The 20,044-nt window shown below is 40.8% G+C and overlaps 1 protein-coding gene across 2 annotated transcripts in view; it reads left to right on the top strand.

Moving 5' to 3' along the window:
• The window catches only part of RNF217 (ring finger protein 217), a 50,446-nt gene that overhangs the window by 17,230 nt on the left and 13,172 nt on the right, over positions 1-20,044 (top strand). Inside the window, exons 2-3 of one of the 2 annotated variants that reach the window (XM_009867039.1) lie at positions 7,360-7,593; positions 15,255-15,419. In XM_009867039.1, the coding sequence (XP_009865341.1) occupies positions 7,360-7,593; positions 15,255-15,419 (399 nt within the window). Of the gene's footprint in view, positions 1-7,353; positions 7,594-15,254; positions 15,420-20,044 lie in introns of those variants that run through there. The other variant, XM_009867040.1, reaches the window with a different exon arrangement.

The following is a 20,044-nucleotide window of genomic DNA, read 5'->3' as shown; positions in this document are numbered from 1 at the left end:
GTGGGAGAACAGGCTGTTCTCTGAATTTAAGACTGTTGATTAAAGAGCTACCTGATATATTTTTATCTTATTTTACAATAATCAGCTGTCAGAGTTGGCTTGGATTTTTTTCTATTATTTTAATGTGGTGTTTTTATTCTGATGCTGGAAGCCCAAGAAACCATTACCATATGAAAGTCTTGCTTCTTCTCTACTTGTATTTCCTAATGCTGCTGAGCCTCTGTGGGCAGGACTCGCTCCATCTAGAGATGAGCAGGTTATTCGAGCGTATCATGGTATGCGGATGGTCTCCTGGCCCTTGCTTCCTTCCTATAACCTGTTCTCTAACCACTCAGTTTTAGTGTGGTCTTTTGATCTCGCTCCTGGGCAAGAGCAACTGCCTCTGTTTTCCACCCCAAAAAGGGCAGTTATCTGGCTTGGTCTGCTGTCCTGAGAGTCCTTTGGGTCTTTTGCTAAAAGTGAATATGTCTTCTAAGGAATAGAAAAATTACCATACCCATACTTAGGTAGCATTGCTAATACGCACACCTGGGCAAAACAAGAAAACTCTTGTGCATGTCCTTGTTCCCTTCAATGAATGCTGAGACACCTGTGGATTTGGGTCAGATTCCTCCAAGGTTTGCACTCTCTGCCATGCTTTCTCCCAGGTTATCTTCCTCCACTGGGATTTCCCCCTCCCTCTGTCTCCGCACATGCCCTGGGAAGAGATATGAAAGATTGCTTTATCTTGCATGTTCCAGGGCTCCCAGAGCCTGCGGAAGCTTTCTACCAGCCCATCTCTCGATCTAAATCTGACATGCCTCTTTGTCAGAGAGTAGCCCTTGGGGTGTACCAGTCGTGGTTTTGTTTGGCCACGGGACTAACCACTGGCTCTGCTATGGGTTTTGGCTCAGGGTAGATGCCAAAAAGACAGCAGAAAGCTTGTAACCACCATACAGGCTGATTTGATGAGTAGCAGCAGGCAGAGACATAGTGCAATGTAGTATTTCTAAATGCATGACCGAGGTAAAATTGTTTCTCTTTTTAATTCACCTCCTGCTAGTAGAAAGTAACAGGAGATGAAAGGGTGGAGAGGAGGAGCTCATGCAGGTTGGTAGTTCCTTCTTCACATCTTGTGGAGGAGAATTTCAGTATCAATTTGCTTTTGTACAAGTAATTTTCTGTAAATCCTATCCCTGTGAGAGCAGGACAAATAAAACCTGAATGTTCCTGTTGGTATCAAATCTATGTGAGCAGGTAACACCTGGTTCTGTGGAAGGAAGGGAAAAGGAGCAGAGCTTCATGTCAGTGTGTTGTCAAATGAGAAAACAAAATGAGGCCTTCTTCTTAAAGGCTTTTGTTGTTTTAGGTGTATTTTGAAAAATATCTTGCTAGTTTATCCTCAGATGTATTTTTAAGGAGAGTCCTATATGTGAGAAAAGAGGTTTGAATGGGAAGAGACATGGTAGTTTGGTAGTTTTCTCCAGACTGTGGAGGCCAATTTTTCCAGTTAAGGTTTTGGTTGGTTTCTGGGACAAAAGCCACTCTGGTCACTGCCTGCTTGAGTTGTTCTGGCTGTGGCCGTCGCTGATGTGTCGCTGCACCATCCTACAGCACCCCTGGGGACCTGGGCTTGTGTAAACCAAAAGCAGTCCTTGAGGCATTAATGGGTGAAGCTGGGATCTCAGCCGGTGGCTGAGGTTGGGAAAGTTAGGTGAGCTTTGAGAATTTAAATCAATGGTCACATTTAAAGATGCATTGTAAAGTATTCAGAAGACATGCTCTTGGAGCAGAAAGGTCCAACTTTGGTGGTGGTTGGATTGCGGTTACATATGTCGTGATTCCCTCCTAGCTTCTTGCTTTTGAGTGCCTTTCTCTTGAAGGATGAGATACGATCGTGTTCTTCCAAGTCCCTGGCCACACCATTGTCATAGCTCCATCCAGGTGGGTGGTAGCAATGTGAAAAGAGAACAAAGATTTTGTGTCCTTAGAGGACATGTGAAGAAGGACATCCCAATAGACTGTTCCAGGGTTAATCTATGTGAGCTTGTGGCATGATAGAATTTTTCTTTTTTAAGAAGTTGTCTCTGGTTGTACTTTTATTAATAATAAATGGCCATTTTAAATATAACTTAAAACAGACGTCTGTAACACACACACGTGCGCGTGCATGCACACACACATATATAAAGTGTGGGTTTGGATTTTTTTTGTCTTTGAATACCTGTCAGACATTGGTGCTGGGAGAAGTTCAGTTTCTTGGGCTATGTTTAATCCTTGAGGTGGGGAAAAGTGAGATTTTTTTTTTTTTTTTTCTTCTAGACATCTTAACGGTACTGTTGACATCTGCCATCCATTTTCTTTGAATTGCCTCAGTCACCTTCCTTATTCTCCTCTGACTATGAAGGAATACTACTTAATTGTTTGACTAAACAGACAGACTGCGTAGCTGTTTAGATAGTCATTTGGATATTTCTTAGCATAGCAGAAAATGTGGATTTAAACTAAAAAAATATTAATTTGATGCCAGTGTGCATGAGATGCCTCACCATTTTGAACCCTTTCATGGATCCTTTTGAGCCTAGCAATATACACGCTGCTAAGGCGAGTGAGGAGGAGAGCGATAGCTCTCGACTGGAGTGAGGGTTACAGGTGGTGGTTGGCAGAGAAGACAGTGGGGTGACTTAATGAGGAAGGAATTCAGAAAGTAATTTATTTGCAAGTCTGCTGTATTGAGAAATTAATAAAAGGGGGAATAAAAGGGAGACATGCCCCATGGAGTATGGTCTGTGAAGTAATAAACTACAAGCAAGCACTTGTGTGAGGATGTCCAGTGGAGGAGGTGGCATATAAGAAACCCAGTCTGCTTTCCTGTTTGGTAGAGATACAACTTAAATAGCCCCTAATCTAATTACTGTTAGTTCTGGCTGTTCATTCTTGCTTGCCTTGCAGTGCTGGGTAGTTTTACCATTTGGCAGTAAAGAGTGAGGATGGATGGACTGAAAAAGAGAATCTTTTTTGTAGGGTGGGGTTTTTTTGTTTTGTTTTTGTGGGGGCTTTTTGGTGAAAGGAATTTGATGGAGAATGCCAGGATGTCACAAATGAGAGGTAGGGAATCTGAACTGCTGAAGTTAGTACTCAAACCCCAGAAATGGTCAGGGAACCATAACCTGAAAGGCAGGTGCAAAATGCTTAGTAAAAGTTTGCTTTATGCTTGTTGAATCATGTCTGCTTGGATTTCATTTGGTTCGCACCCACCACTGTGGAGTCCTGAACCATGGTGAGCCCTTTGAGTATTTTCTGTGATTTTTTTTTTTATTATTATCTTTTAAAAACAAATTCAAAATGATACTCTCCATTTCCCAGACTTACAAGAAAAGTAATTCCTCACAGATTCGCAACTTACCAGCAAAAATAAGTTTCCAGTGAACTAGGAAGCAGTGGGATTTTGCCTATAAATAAGGGAACTTTAATCTCTTCCCCTGGTAAGTCCTGTAGACCAGACTGTTCCTTCACTTGCACCTGTGCATTTCCAAAATGTTGTTTCTTTTATACGTAACATCCTTGGTGGTTTACAGGGGAGGATTTGGTGAATTGGTAGAAATTTCTCTACAGAGGTGCAGATTAGACATGGCACTGTTCACTTTTCTGTCACTGTTAAAATGTAAGAATTAAGAATAATTTACTGATTTATTTAGCATATGCATCTCTGTATAAAGAGTAAGGTTTAGTTAGATATTCGTTTGTATGTGTCTGTTTTGAAGTAGAATAGCACCTTCTTTAGGGAATATGGCTCTAATGCAGCTGCCCAAGTGCAGCCTGTACAGGTTATGTTACACCTAGCTTGGGCCAGGCTAAGTGACAGGTATACATCGGTGTTTCTCTAGTGTAGTTCAGACTTTGCTTTCTGTGTAGCTAACAAATATTTCCTTTAAAAGAAAGCTCAGGAGGTAGAAATAATTTTCTGACTTCGAGTACCATGCTATCTGTTTCTATTTTCTGTTGTTGGTGTAACTGTGTTCTGGGGCAGTAAGTGGACCAGTGTAGAGTCTGGTTCGGCCCTGCCCTCTTGAGTGGTGGCAGAAAGGTAGTTACTGCTCTCCTGATAGTTTAAATGCCACTGTTCTGTAGGATGAAAGTCACAAGAACCTCCTTTGTCCTTAGGAATTGTAAGCAAAGCTCGCCACTTCTGAGATGCTTTACAGAAGTGAAGCACAGCTGGGTGTAGGAACTGGATGCTGCCTGACATTTACCACCGTACTGCAGCTCAGCTGCTCTTAGACATCTGACTCGTTCCTCGTGCTGTGAAAATACCCCGTGTTGTTGTGTAGACTGAGTATTCTGAAGTTCCTAATACATGATGGTATTTTGAAATTCAAAGACTCCTTAAAGCTTGGGGGGTTGACATTGTGATAAGCTGATACTGAAGGATAAGGCTTTTCAAAATAAAAAAAAAAATCAAGGAAAAGGTGTAGAGAGCTGGTTTTTCTCATATAAGAGTTTTGGAGTTTTTTCTTCTTTCTTTCCCATTCTGTTGCACCTCCTGCGTCTGCAGCAGCAGGTAGCCTAGCAGGCTACCTCAGAGGTGTGCTCACATCACTTGCTGATGCTAGTACACAAAGATGGACTGTTTTGGTAAGACAAGGCTCCATTGAAGTTACTGCTAATAAGCAAACCAGCTCTGTTCACTTCAGTCCCATTCAGAACAGAGGAAAACGATCAACCTTTGCCAGACCTGAAAGGCTGAAACTATTATGGGGATAAAAACTTAGTTCAAGTGGATGTAAAACATATTTTCAAAAAAAACCCACTGAAACCACACTTGACTCTTACCAGATATATTAATCATATTCTGTGTGGGCAAGAAATACAGAAAGTGCTCAACTTTGTATTCCTTAGTTTTATAAATGAGGTTTGTTCTAACTAGCATTTAATATGGGCAGTGCTGCTTAAGAACCTGCTTAGATGCCAAGATACAGTGTGCCTTCTCATTGTGAAGTGTTACTCTGTTATAGTTTAGTTTGCTTGGTATTGCCTCTTATGCTTAAAATTAGTGTTTCCCTAATGCTTAAAAAAAAAATCCCCAAACCCTGAAGTAACTGTAGATGAGATTAATTTGACAATTTGGTTTTATAAATTGTTGTACCTATGCTTCTACAAACAGAAGCTTGTACTAATCCTTACAGTAGTGCAATAGTAATCCTTACAGTAGTGCATTAGTTTTTATATTTCTATAGCAAATTATTTGCCTAGTTTAGTGTGAGTACTCTAGTGCCAGATTGATCATCTCTTGCTTCTTAAGTGCAGCTCTGTGATATGCTGGGTGATTCTTCTCAGAAGAGTCATTCTAGTGATGTCGTATGCTTGAGTTCAATCTTCACCTGCTGCTACAGGTGACTTAGTGTCCTACAGGTACAAAATGTGGACATTCCCTAGCATGTAGTTTTTTCGTGTTTTTGTTTGTGTTTTCTGTTGGCTTTTTTTTTTATATATATTTTTATTCAAGACTTTTAAGTACATACTCTTCACACTGGTTGATGTAAAAGCCAAATGGTTTAAGCCTAGCCTTGTTTGCACATTGCAGAGGTCTGCTCACCTTTTAGAGCTGTAAAAGAAATTTGAGGAGGTTTCCTCCTAAGAGTGATTGTATTGCTAGGAGAGCTGCATCTCCCCTGTATTGCAGGCAGATCTGCCTCCATCCTGACCTGCCCACACCCTGAGCTGAGGCTACCAAGGGCGCTGCAGCAGCGATTGCTTGCTGAGGTGTTCTCTGCTGTGCTCTGGTCTGGGATGGGCTGCCACCACCCTTACCCATACCGATATTTTAAGTCAGCATGAACCTTGGGGTTTAAACTATTTTGTTAGGACTCTTCTAATCCTCTGACTTCTGACTAGATTACTTATTGTTCAGTTAGAGTCCATATGGCTCCACTGCTGAGGCAGTGATGACAGGGTTGTGCTGAGTTTTGCTTTTTTCCCCTCTTTTCTTAGCTTGAATACTGCATTGGTGGAGCCTCTGATGTGTCTTCTGGTATCACTAAGCATCAGCAAAATCTGCATCTAAAACAGAGATATTCCTACCGAATGTAGTGTATTGTTCAGCAGATTCCCATACTGGAGCATGTTAAAGAATAAGCAGTCTAGGAAAATCAAACCTGACAACCTTGAAATGGTAATTCCTGGAAAGAGATGCTGGTTGCACCACTCCACTCCTTTTTTTTCCTCTGCATAGGGATATTCAGGAAGGAAGGAATTGGGCTGGTGGTCAGCTCCACTTGTACAGTCAACACTCACTCATTCAAGATTACTTGAGGCAGACGCAAACATGCTCGAGCCGGGTCCTTGCAGACTCTCAAGATCCAGCCGGGTTTATTAACCGAGGCTCACTGCCAAGCAAATGCAACTCTGCTGTTCCCAGACCAAGTAGGATCTGCTGTTTTGGCATGGAGGCTGAGCCGTGAAAGCCTGCCGAGAATGAAGGGTGCAGACGTGGGCCCAGCACTGTTCTTGGATCCATGAGCTCTGGAAATGCGTTGCATGTATCTGATCATATGGATCAGCTTGGGACCATCAGGGCTCGTTAGATCCACAGTAGTTTCAGCCCTGTTAACCTTGACCTTGTTTCTGTGCTTGTTTTTGTTCTGATCATCTTTTTAGGTTTTCTTAAAAAAAATAATTAAGGGTTGTTTTTGTGAGTATGGGTTTTTTTTATTTTTTTGTTTAGGTTTTAGGCAAATTGTTTTTAAACTCCAACTCTGTATTCTGGGAAAATTTATTAGCTTGGTCAGCTTCGGGCTAAGCAAACGCTTTCTGCACATGCAGTGTGATATGTCAGGAGCTTCTTGAAAGCAGACTGCAGAAGCACTGAGATTGCTGAGCAGGAGCCAGCTCAGGGCTAGCACTGAGTCAGAGCTGCTAGACTCCAATGATCCTAAATTGACTTTAGTTTCCCTGTGCTATGATTCCCAGTATGTTTTGCAGTGAAACAGTATACAAATATTTCCATTGCCTGTTTTCTCACAGCCTGCTTGAGCTGTGATAGTGGAGTGCTGAGCATTACACCCAGAGCATGTAGTACTGGATGGGTGCTGCTGCTTGTGTTTTGGTTTCACAGAGTACATAGGCATGGTGCTGAAACTATACATTTAATAATTGTAGTTGTCATAGGAGCGATTAGCGTTTTTGTTTGGATTTGAAAATGCACTCTGGAAAAAGTACAGTGTGCTTGGACTAAGTCAAAATAATTTTAAGATTATATGCTTCATAGTCTGTGGGTTGTTACGGTACATGAAATTAAATTTCCTCACAAAATTCACAAATGCTTGCTCAACTTTTCCAAGCAAAAGGTCATACGGCTCTTCTGGATTTTTTCACATGCAGGTGCAGCTGGGACAAGTGGATATAAAATGCCCGATCACAGAGTGCAGCGAACACCTGGATGAAACAACTGTCCTCTATAACCTGCCTCACGATGACATCATCAAGTATAAATATTTCCTGGAACTCAGCCGCATTGACTCCAGCACCAAGCCATGCCCTCAGTGCAAGCACTTTACAACCTTCCAGAGGAGAGGCCACATTCCTACCCCTGCCAAATTGGAGAACAAATACAAAGTGAGCATGCTTGCCAGCGCTGTGAGTTAGATTGCACTGCAAAAGTAGGACAGCATTTGGTGGGCATTAAATGAGCTTTCTTGCATCACTGGGGCTGCGTGCGAGCTGTGATTAGGAATATGAATCTGTAGTACGTCACCGATTAACTACTTAGTTGATTTCTAACTGTTAGAGCAGTAAAACATCAGCCCTTTTTTCTTTGGCAGGTGGTGCAATTTCGTCCGGACACACAGTTTAAGGAGTGTTTTCTGTCTGACGTGCAAACAATATAGTCACAAACAGAAGAGACTGGGGAAGGGAAGTTATCACTGTAACTGATAATTTTAGACACACAACTCCTAGCAAAGACAAATTTTCCCTGAAACTCTGTCCAGATGAATTCTGGGCATTTATGGTGTTAGGGTGTTAGCTTGCTACTTCCATAGAAATAGAGCTGTTGTCTGTCCTGCTTCTTGGGTTTGATTTTTTTTTTCTTTTTTTTTTTTTTCCCAGTCCCTGACTGGAGGTGATATGGTATTGTAGTCTCACCACTCACAATACAGAGAACTTGAGAACTAGGAAGCAAACCCCACTTTTACAACATTTCTTTTAGCAGAAGACTTAGTTATACTGTGATTTTAATCAAAGATAAAAAGCAAGAGATGACCATTAGACGATGCTTTGAGCTGCTGAAGTTCCACCTCTTCCAGAAGGTGATGGTTCTGTCTGTATCATTGTGCTCTGTGTTAGTTTTCCATCTGGTGATTAGATTTGTTCTGGTTAATTTCACGATTGAACTGGCCTTTCCTGGACAAACCAGTTCTCCTCAGTAGTTTAGATGACTGTTTAGATAGCCCTAATTAGACAGCATAAGATTCAGCATAGTACGGAGATTAAAAGGTAGAAGGTTGTGTATCCAGTAGAGTTAAAACCTTAGTGAAGCTGAGTTATGAGCTGCTTAACGTATATCTGTGCTGTGCAGGAATTGCATGCTCCACTGTCTGTTGGACTCAAAATTTTCAGATTTCTGGTATCTGACATGGAGGTGAAGAAATCTGCAACTACAGGTAAAGTTCCTTCTACCCACAGCCATTCTGCTTCACCTATCCACTTAGCATTCCCTCAGATGTAGACCGAATGTAGAGTCCAGGAGAGATCAGAGGTTGGAGGGTTCTGCAGCTTCTCTAGGGTGCCAGAAACTGTTACTGTCGCAGTGCAACAGGGATGCAGCTGTTGTATCACTGGTATAGCAGCTCTGAGAACGTTCCTCAAGCCATAGAACAGGTTGTTACGCTCGCCAGTTCTCTTTGTGAGTGAAAATGCTATAGTTAAAATGTTCCCACTTCTTACCTACAAATCATAAGCAGAAGGAATGGGAGGCTGCATGGTGCGTGAAATAGCCCAAGCCAGAAGCAGTTCCCTGGTCCTGTGGTGATGCGTTATGTGTGGCTCTGATCTGCAGAGCTCAGGTGCCCTTCTGGGAATAGACTCTGGCAAAATGTGTCCTTTCAGCTTTTCCCGGGTGTTGCCTGGAAGAGTGTCTAGTTGACACTGGTCAGAAATACAATTAGGAAAATGCTGCCGAACAGTATGGGTGGTCATAGTCTGGGGCTTCAGCCTACTCCTTGAACCTCTGTTCTGTTCTGGCATGGTGATTTATTTTAAGCTTAGCACAAGAAAGAGTTTTGCTCCAGGGCTAAGGTTTAAAAATAAAACTATATATGAGATTGTGTGTATGTGAGTAATAACATACAAACATAGCTGTGGAACATTATTATCTCAGTTTCTTAGATTCTCCTGTGATTGCTTGTGTGTATCTTGTCTGTGCAGTGAATTATAGGCTCTTTGGGGGTAAGACTCATTTTCTTCTACATATAGCATAGGAAATATCTGACTGGAGACTGGGAGGCTCACATGCAAGCAATATATAAACAGCAATTGCACCAGCTGAATTCTACACAAGCACTGGAAGTGTTGCCTTTAGAAAAACTGAGTCATGTGTGTGGAAAGTCTACGCAAAAGCCTACTTGGATCACTGCACCCAAGGGCTTAGTGCCAGTACTCTCGCTCTCCTGCATACTGCAACAGAACAATGCTAAAATCCAAGAGTACAGTTCAACAGATACTTTAAAAATGTTATTAATGACATTCCTAAAATCTGATACACTGTTTAAAATTGTAGGCAACCTCTACATTTAAAGAGGTAGCAAAGTTACTAATTTTCCCTACTATAGCTGTTTTGTGTCAACCACTAAGCCCAGTGGTCCAGTTTGCCGCTGCTGATTTTCATTTTGAGATCGAAATGTGTGCTAGGTGGTGTGCTAAGAAGTTAGCTGGTGCATGTATGCTGAGAGAGAAGGAGGCGGGGGAAAAGGGAAACATGCTAGCCAACATTTCTTCTCCCATTATTGCCACTTAGGGACAGCACAGTACAGCAGTGTTACTGTTTAGTTTCCTGTATAAAATACTTGTATCACAAATGTATCCAGCTTTAAGTAAGGAAGGATACTTGCCCCTTCTCTTGTGACCTGTATTAGGAGTGTAAGACTTGTCTGCAGCCAGTATCCTATTAAACCTTTGGTGAAAGCTGGTATGCTAAAGTGCAAGGGAAATGAGGAAAACCTGAGAATTTTGTAGTTTAGTTCCTATTCATGGAACGGATATGGTTTCACAACAGTATGTTGGTTTGTTCTGTGAAGGGTTTGTGTGTTTTGGTGTTTGTTTTCTTTTACCCTAAGCCCTGGATTTCACCTGTTTTAATGTTAATTCTTTGACTTACTATCTGCCATGAAAAAGCAATTCCTGATTCTCAAACTCTATTCGTGCTTTACCAACCTGTGAGGTTTATAGTTAAGTTTTCTTGTTCACTTTTGTCAAGAGATACATATCACGTAAAAGAAAGGCTTGAGTGCTTGGCTTTGAAAATGTAAATATCTTTTCAATGCAGTTGTTACATAAACTACCTTTTTTTTGAATTACTGAAGAGTTTCTGAAACTTGTTGCTTTAGAACTAGTAAGGATCTCTGCCTGCAAAGATGCTGTCACAGAGTGGATCTGTGTAGCTCATGTCAATCTGTTGCCCACTTTTTGGATCAGATTTTAACGGGTATCTTTGTGGCTACAAACCACTTCCATCTGCTTTGAGCCTGACCTGCTACGGACGTGGTGATTTTGCCCTGGTCCCCCCCTTTGCTCTCAGCTGTTCCTGCCAGCTTGCTTTTGCTCATGTTGATGTTTTGGTGTCACACTGGGAGCTGGATCAAAGATCTGCTCCAACAGGATACAAGATTTGTTTGTTTCGTTGTTGCTTGTTTTCAGCTGGTACCAGAAAGGGGGCGGGTTGGTGAGGAGGAGGAGACAGCTGTTTTGGCAGGAGCCCGCATTTATTTTGGAATAAAGTGAGTGTGTAGCTGTAGCTAGGGATTCTAATTCATGTAATCAGTTGCACAATTAATTTAGCCTTGCTCTTATATAGCTAGCAGTCCTCTAAGCAGCAGAAAATCCCACTAAGCTTCTTGCAGTTTCGGGCTCTCAGTGTATTTTTAATGTGCAGTTAGTTTTGCTATCATCATTTCACACTGAGCAATGTTTTGTGTTGAAGTTACTAACCAATTTGGAAAGGTCTTTTCCTGGGAGGTGAAGAAAGTGATAGTTAGAATAGTTTGCAGTGAGGAGGCTAGCTAAGAAAATGGAAAATGTTAGCCTCAAAGGTCAGTATTTTGGAAAGCTGAGAACCGAAAGAGTTAGCATGAGGTGTTGTGTAATCTTTTCTATTTCAAGGGAGACTGACCTCCAGATGGCATAGAGGTTTGTATATATATCCATCCTTTCAAATGGGATTGACTGAAATGGAAGTTGTAAAATAAATGGAAAAATGCTTATGAGAGAAAATCATATTTGAGAAGACACTGACTAAAATGTTAATATTTTTGGTTTTTTCAGATACAGCTTGTCTGGATTGCTGAACTACAATATATTTTACGGCTTTAAATGTAGATAGCATTTCTGTGCCCTTATGATGATTTTGTGCACTTACACTGAAACATAAAGTAAATCACATTTGACTTTTTTCTTTCAGAATAGCTGAGAATGGAATAAGAATCTGAAAAACTGCTTTAATTGCCCTATTCTGTTCCTATTTCTCAAGTACACTGATGTTGCACTGCATCCATCTTTGAATAGGTTTAGGGTTTTCTTTTGCAACCACTAGTTCCAAGAAAAATAAGGTGTGTGAGTACCTAGCAGATACTTTTCTTTGCCTGCTTAATGTATGTTCAGACAATATTGAACAACAGAGAACTTAACGTGGCCCATTCAAAATGTAAAAACTATTTACTAGTTCAGTTTTGAGGAAGGTGGTGGCAGGTGGAAGAGGAAACTAGGCACTCCAGACCTGGTAATGAAAGAGGCAGTTCTCATCAGTTTACTTCCGTTAGTCAGGGCCATTTGTGGTAACAAATGTTATTCTGAGTTCATGCGGTTATAACCTCATCCTGTATTTTGGTACGTATTTGGAAACATCTGATGTCAGTGTGTATGTATAAGTTTAAATATATGTCCCAGTGGCTGCTCTATTTCATGCAGTTTCTTGCTATAATAGAAGGATAAAGCCTGCAATGAGTTTGTGTCAGATTTTCACCAGAAACAATACCCAAAACCAGACCCATGAAACTTATGTTTTAAATTATGTTGACATTTTGTTTAAGAAAGAAGCTTTAACTTGCAGCCAGGCAGATCTGTTGGTTTGGGTTTGTATTTTTTAACATTCATGTTCTATCTCAAATTCTGAATGCTGCAACTGATAAAAGTTTTCGGAGTGCAGAACACTTAATCGTGGCTACAAGCTCAGTCTTTGGATGAAGCATAACAAATACTGAGTAATACAATGTGATGCTTGCTATAATCTGTCTTCCCAGCAGTAAGTCATTGTGATGTGTTACTGAAAAACGTAAATTCAAAGCTTAGGGATGGGGAAAGAATAAAAGAGAACCAAAAAAAAAGATACAGAGATATTTTGTGGGATAAGTTAGATTACTAGTGACTATCTTGTGCATATTGGTTTCTAAAGTATTGTGGAAACGTAGAAGAAATATGCTGTTCTTTAGGTTCTTTAGACTGGGAATTTTGCTCTTTCCTGTCACACTGTTTTTGTTAGGAGAGTTCTTCTGGGAAGCAGAGATGAGCACAGTGTATTTCCTGTAGTTTAGCACCTGGGTCAGCAGACCAACAAAGGGCACCGGTTATATTTTTGTATTGCTTTTCTTTTCTACCTTATCTTGGCCTTAGACTTTACTGTGTTTTTCATGCAGAAGGTAGTAATGTTTGTAATCCACAAGTTGCAGCTTTAATTTTCCCTACAAACAAGTTTCATTTTTGTTCTTTCCTGGTTTTGTGCTGCCTACCTATGTCTTCCTTAACTTAATGGGAAGCATGTGATAAGTGCAGTTTTCTTCTGTATGAGGTATCTGACTCTGTCCTTAGCAAAAAGTGTCACTTCGTAGCTCTGGAAAGCAGTAAGTCATTCCTGTATGGGGTACAGGATATAAGAATTTCATCTGTTTTAATACTACATTCTTTGAGTCTGCGTAATATGAATGTATGTATTCTAATGCTTAAATTACATGCAATTTGTTGTTTTGTTTGATTTTTTTTAACAAATATGACCTAGTAGATGGTAACTGACTAAAATGTTAATGTGTTATAGTAAGAAAATCTGTCAACTTATTGATGCTGCTTCCCTTCTTTACATGTAAGCCCTTATGCCCAGGCAAAGGATCCTGCAGGTGAAAAAGCTGTCTTATGAATAGCTAGAAAATTATTAATTTTCTTGACCATTAACTCCCATTCTTGCACTTGCTGATCTGTAGCTGTGGATTGGCATAGAGAGGTAAGCTGAAGCGATGCATTAAGCAGCACTTCGTTTAGTCCACTGTTAAAGGTAAAATACTTTATTAAACAGTGCTGCACAGACAGAGGTACATCACATTATACAAATGAAGCCATGACTGTTACATAAGGCTGCAGTGCAAAAGGAGTTTGCTCTCTACAGGTGAAGTTAAAAGACAACCACTGAAAAACTGACCAGCTAACTTCATAAGAAGGCCTAGCTTGAACCATTGTGTCAATTAGATTTTTAATATGAAACGTTAAGGGCAAAAACCTAAATGATATCTCTGTGTATCAAACTTGGGAAATAGCATTAAGGGTAGCAGACGGCCTTGTTTCTTGGTCATGCATCAGAGATCGGATCAGCTTTGCATTAGCATGCTGTAGGACTTGCACATATAAATAATTTGGCTGCCCCCCAGCAAAATACTTAAGGGAGATCAGAGCACCTACTTTGGAGCCACAGCAGCACACCACCAGCCGCCGTGTCTGAGCAGCGGGCATGGCAACTACTGAGAGCAAGAACTTCAAAAATACCTTTCGGGGGCTTCGCATGTGACTACACCCTAGGATGTAGTTTGCTGAGCAGCATCCCGGCACCATGCATGGCCAGCACAGACGTGTCCATGGTTCAGGGGTGAACCAGCTCTGGACACAGATACAATATTAAAAAAGCTACCTTTTTTTATTGTGGTTGGTTTTTTTTTTTTTTTGACTGGTTCGATTTCTCAGTCCTATCCATCAACTGGTATGAAGCCAGGGCAGTACCAGGCACGAGCTGCAACTGGAGCTGGTGGACAGGTCTCAGCAATCACTGGAGAGATGCACCTTCATGTCTATTAGGCTGAGACGTTTTGTTGCCAAATGCAGAAGTGAAGAAGTTGCAGAAGCCTACATGTGCCTGTTCTTGCTTTCCTTAGGCACAATCCAGATAAGAGGCCTGTCTTTCATAAAATAAGCACCTGCGATGTGCCCCATTTATTACTTCCAGAAACACGGCAGCTGACAAAGATTTTTTCAAAAATGTAGCCAGACTTTTGAGGAAGACATGATGATGATGGTACCTATTTGAAGCAATGATTTAAAACCCTGGGATTGGAAAGAGTAGACCCTTTCTCAATTTAAGGATCTTGGTTTGTGGTTTTTGCAGTGAGGTGTGATCTGTAACAAGTGGGCTGTTCGGCACAGCCTCAGCTTGCCTTTATGCAATCAAGAGCAAAAGGAGGTGCCGGACTTGCACGTGGTAGTTGTGAGCCTTGCTTGAGACCTTTGTTGTCGGTCCCTTTTCCCTAGACTGTTTCTAATAAAGCTTTATAACCCATTCTGGGCTTTGTAGAGCCCCCTCAGAAGACCAGGTACGCCCTGGTAATAGTCTTGACAGTGAAGTGTATAGCTAGAAGACTGAGATCCACCACACCAAAACCAGGCTGCTGATTTTTAGGTCATCTTACACATGTGTTGACAGCAACTGAATAAGCTTCCTGGATTTTGCCTTTCAACATTTGAGTCATAGAGTGAATTTGGGAAGCAGTTTCTATGTTGAAAACAAACTATTTATACTTTGTTTGATTAGGGCCTTTACTGGCTTTAGCAATTGGTTCTGTATTTTCTCTCTCTAAAAAACCAAAGAAGTTAGCTTCCACAACTAATTGTGTTCTTAAAACAGACCCTTCAAAGGATGTTAAAACTTTGCTGGGCAGCTGATCTCTTAACTGAAGAGCAATGGTTTTAAAACGAACTGTCCAGTTGGGTCAGCACCCAACTTGCAAACATGTGGTGTTTTCTCATTTGTACAGATCCAGTGTCCATCTTGCCAATTTGTCTGGTGTTTCAAGTGCCACTCTCCCTGGCATGAAGGTGTTAACTGCAAAGAGTACAAGAAGGGAGACAAGCTGTTGCGTCACTGGGCCAACGAAATCGAACATGGGCAGAGGAATGCCCAGAAGTGTCCAAAATGCAAGGTGAGCTGCTCTCCCTTGTCTTGAAGGTAGTGGCTTCAAACAATTTAAATGTGTTTAAAATTAATATCTGTAGCTTCTGCTTGACACTGCTTGCTGGATCAGATTCTTGTCAATGACCTGTTTGGAGAAATCAGCTGGTTCCCACACTGATTCTGCACAATCTCTCTATGCAAAAGAGACATTATGGAAATCGTAAGAGGGGGCTTTGATATATGCTTACAACGATTATATCTTACAGAATAATTTATTCTTAAAATAAGGATTTAAAGAAGTTCAAAACTTTAGAGATATGATGCCCCTTGTCAGGTTTCCCAAAGAACTTGGGTGAATTCAATTTCTGATTATAGCAGAAAGTACTCTGTCAGCAAGTTAACTAAGAGGGACTTTAGGATTTGGCAAAACCAGAAGGTTTTTAGGATTGAATGTCAGTTTTTCAGAAACCTTTCTCATGAATTAGTTTAATTTTCAGCTCTGAAGGGCATTCTTATGCCCTAAAAATGTTACTCATCTCTTCCAAGTTACGAAGTATTTCCCACTACTGAAGTGAGATGCAACAGCCCTGCACACCCCTGCCCTGGCTACCCTTAATGAAGTTGGCTGTCATATTTGTTCACTATTTTTTTCACAGCATTTGTGTCCAGCTACTGGCAGAGTAGTTAGTCAAAACCTAGAGAGCACCATGGTTGCAGGAGACTACCATCTTACTTTTTTTAAAGGGAGCTCCTAATCTGAACCTATTCATTGCTCTACTTCTATTTCGTGGAGATGACAAAGTAAGGAAACTGGAAAATTTGGTAGGAAATGAATATTGAATGGGAAGTTTACTTTTGTCGTGCATTGAGCCTTACCCCGTGCAAATAAGAGAGTGTTTATCAGTTCATTAAGTACCTTATTTTGATCTTGGGGAAAGAAATGCCTGTGATGTCATAGCTTGAAATTGAAAGATTTCCAAACACTAGGAAAAATTCTGAGAGCTCTGAAATTAGTAGTCAGTTGTTTACCCTTCCTCCCACACACGCATGGCATTTTCACAGAGTTTGAACAGCTTGCTGTTGAGTAAGAGTTGGTAGGTTTGAGCCAGTTCTAAAAACGTTCACTTTCTAGAAAGTCTTACGGTAAAATACTTTTACAAACTTTGTTCCTTTTGGAGTGCAAAGAAATATGTGTTTTGATTTTAATTTTTTTGACTTGTATCCAAATTCAGTTTTTATGACAATGCGAGTGATGTAGTTATTGAAATAAGTTGTTCAAAAAACCAAGGAGATGCACCAAACGAAAAAGCATGAATGTGGAAAAGCATGGAGAAGAGGGCTGCTAGCTGGAAAGAGAAAGGAACTGAAACTCCTAAGCCTAACATGTTTATCCTTAGTAAGTCTTAAATGTAAAATGCTGAATGTACAACTGTTTCCATCACCTTCAAAAGAAAAGACTGGATGAATGCTTGAAACTTATGCAGGTTAAGTCACTAATTTTGAAGCCTGAAGTTCCATGACTTTGGCTATTAATTTCAAAAATATTTCAGTGTTTTTCCTTAGCCAAAAGAAAATAAAACCTTCTGCATGGTGGGAGGCAATCTGGAAAGTTATGAAGCTAGCACAGAAAAAGAGCCTTTGTTAACAAGTCCTTTCTGGTACTGTGGTATTATAAATGAATACTGAAGAGGGAGTTCAACCTTTCTGTTAACTGTATTGCTACCCCCACTCCTGATACATTTTCTTCAGAAGTGAAAAAAATTAGTCCTGCCTACAACCTCCAAAACATTTGTGTCAACACATTGTTGTTTTTTTTAAATAAAATGTAATCAAAAGAACCACTTAGCCTGTAGTTAGCAGTACGAATCTCTTTCTTTTTTCTTAATCAATTATTGAGTAGTTAAAAAAACCATCTTGTGCAGCATTCTTCATCAAGGCATTAATAGGTACATGAGGGATAAACATCCTGATTGAACCTAAGACTTTCTCTGCCTCTCCAGCCATCCCCCCAAACTTCTATATAGTGTAGAATCATAGAATGGCCTAAGCTGGAAGGGACCTTAGAGATCATTTTAATCCAGCCTCCCTACCGCCAGGGACGCCACCTCTCGACTAGATCAGGCAACACATGGGGACCGAACGGGAATTGAACCCTCGACCTTAGCATTGCTAGCGCTACGCTCAACTGACTGAGCAAACCGGTCCCCTAATATATAACAGTGAATCAGATTATTCTGATTTTTTTGAAATATGATGGAAAAGAATGACAGAGAAAACAGAGTTGGTAACATGCTCTTTGATTTTGTTTTAGATCCACATAGGCAATTTTCCAGGTGACAACAATTTTATTTCGATAAGTGCATGTATTCTACTTAAAAAACCTCTTCCATGTTTTGTTAAAAAATTTTCAGCAGCCACAATTGATGAACAGATTAAGGAAAAGTCAAGATAAAATTTTAAATGTCAAGATACTAGTATTCAATCTTTACACTAAAACTGAAGTTAAAAGACACTTCAGCAGAAGTGGAATTTCTTTCCTGAGATAATTTGTAAAATTACTGGTGACTTCTGAAGTGTGATACTGATTACAGCGTAAACTGTGGCAATATTTTACAGATATCTTCTGGAGATAATTATATATACACACAGACTCTTTCTATAAGTAACAGTACAACGAAGAAGTAGAAAGCACAATTATTACCTTATCTGGGCATGCAGGTGAGAAAATGGGAACACTTATGGTGTGTGTATATGTAGACAAGTCCTTAGGCAAGTATTCACAGTTTTTCAGTGGCTTTGGTGTAAGAGCTTTGAAAGATCATTGTCCTTTTCAGTGTGACTATTAGTGGGCACTGTTAAATAGGCTTGAACCTGATTGCTTTTTCCTGTAGGTGGACACAGCTCTATTGCATCTAATAGCGATAGCTTATATATTTAGCTGGTCTGTCTAAGATCATAGAATCATAGAATTGTTTAGATTGGAAAAGGCTTTTGAGATCAAGTCCAAACGTTAACCTAGGAATGCCAAGGCCGCTACTAAACCATGTCACTAGCTACCACATCTACATGTCTGCTAAATACCTCCAGGGATGAGTACTCTACGACTTCCCCAGGCAGCCAGTTCAAGTGCTTGACAACCCTTTTGGTGAATAAGTAGAAAAAAATGTTACACGTTCTCAAAATACGTAATCGTAGATTCATGTTGTGTCTAATGTCAGTATGAAAATACTACAGAATGCTATATTTGTTTAAACTATGCTTTAAATTAATGGCTTGGGGTTTTTTAATAGAGCCTTTTCCAAATTTACTGTATGCTTTTTTGAGAAACTGTGTAGACCATTTTTCTGAGCACAGTTTTTCCAAAAAGTGCTGGTCTTGTTCTAGAGGGAGCTGGCTAAGGAGTGCAAGTTTGCTGCATGTTTTTAGATGCTTTCTCATAAAATCTATAATTTTATTTGTCTGTCCCCACTACTGTTTTAAGGTTTTAGTTTCTATAATTTCCCACAACAATGCTTGCAGCAAAATGCTTTTTTTCCACGAGTATTTTTACAGTATAGCAAACCAAGGAAGTACTTCACGTTGGTGTTATCTTACCACAGATTTCAAAAACAACACTGTCTGGGGAAACACCAACCAGCAGCTGTCAGTTAGAAAGCTTCAAAGAGCAGCAGAAATTTAAGTAAACAAGGATGTCAGTGCAAATCAAGGAGTCCTTAATTCTTATCTCTGGATTCACTGTTGTATTCTCAGATTATTTGGGACACATTTTTTAAAGGTGCTCTGCAAATTATTTCTCATCCTCTGGAGGGAAGAGTGTCTGTGTTTGTATATGAAGGGATGAAGCTGTGCACCAGGTTTTCTTTGTAAGGAGTGGAAGAGAAATGATCATTCCCATCCTCAGATCCCTGGAAGATTTCTGTGTAAGGGCATGTAATGTGCAGAGAGAGGGTCTGAAATAGCCACTCTGCTGCTTCAGTTTTTTCCTTAAGACTCTGAGCTCTGCGTGCTTTGCCGTTGGTGTATAATTTTCACTCATCTCGTTGTGGGAGCTGTGTTTCTCAATGACTAAACCTTTCTCGTTGTGGGAGCTGTGTTTCTCAATGACTAAACCTTTCCCTTTGAAGCCAAGAGTATATCTGGCTTTGAGCAGGCTCTGGTTGCAGGATGAAGCTGGTAACCCAGACTGAATGCTCAGAGGCAGAAAGGGGGCTCACAGTCATCGCGCTCCCACCTTGGCCCCTCCAGCCTGGCCCTGCTCCCGAGGAGCCACCAGTGACCAGGCACGGACCCCTGCATGTCCGCAGCTGACTATAGCCAGCCGTGTTCCCGGCCCTGTGCATTCCCCGGGCTGCGTGCCGCCGCGCTGCCAACGGAGAGGAACGCTGGTGTGATATCCGACCCGTCAGCGATCGCTCTTCCAACCTATAGATTTGTAATCCATCTCCGTGAGTGGATTAGCCGCAGGGCAGGGAGCCATGCCCGTGCGAAGCAGAGCTGAAGCTGAGCTGATGCGATGTCGTGCCTTTAGGTCTGAAAGCAGCCTGACAGAATCTTGCAAAGTTCATCTGGCATTGTCAGTCTGCAGGCATGCATCTAAGGCTGGTTAGGGGTTTTCTTGTTTCATTTTTTAATGAAGTTTCTCCTCACTAAAGT

This window comes from Apaloderma vittatum, unplaced genomic scaffold (genome assembly GCF_000703405.1).
Source record: "Apaloderma vittatum isolate BGI_N311 unplaced genomic scaffold, ASM70340v1 scaffold7943, whole genome shotgun sequence".
Lineage (NCBI taxonomy): Eukaryota > Metazoa > Chordata > Aves > Trogoniformes > Trogonidae > Apaloderma > Apaloderma vittatum.
Note: the sequence above shows the minus strand (reverse complement) of the source record. Positions and strands in the feature narration are given on the sequence as shown.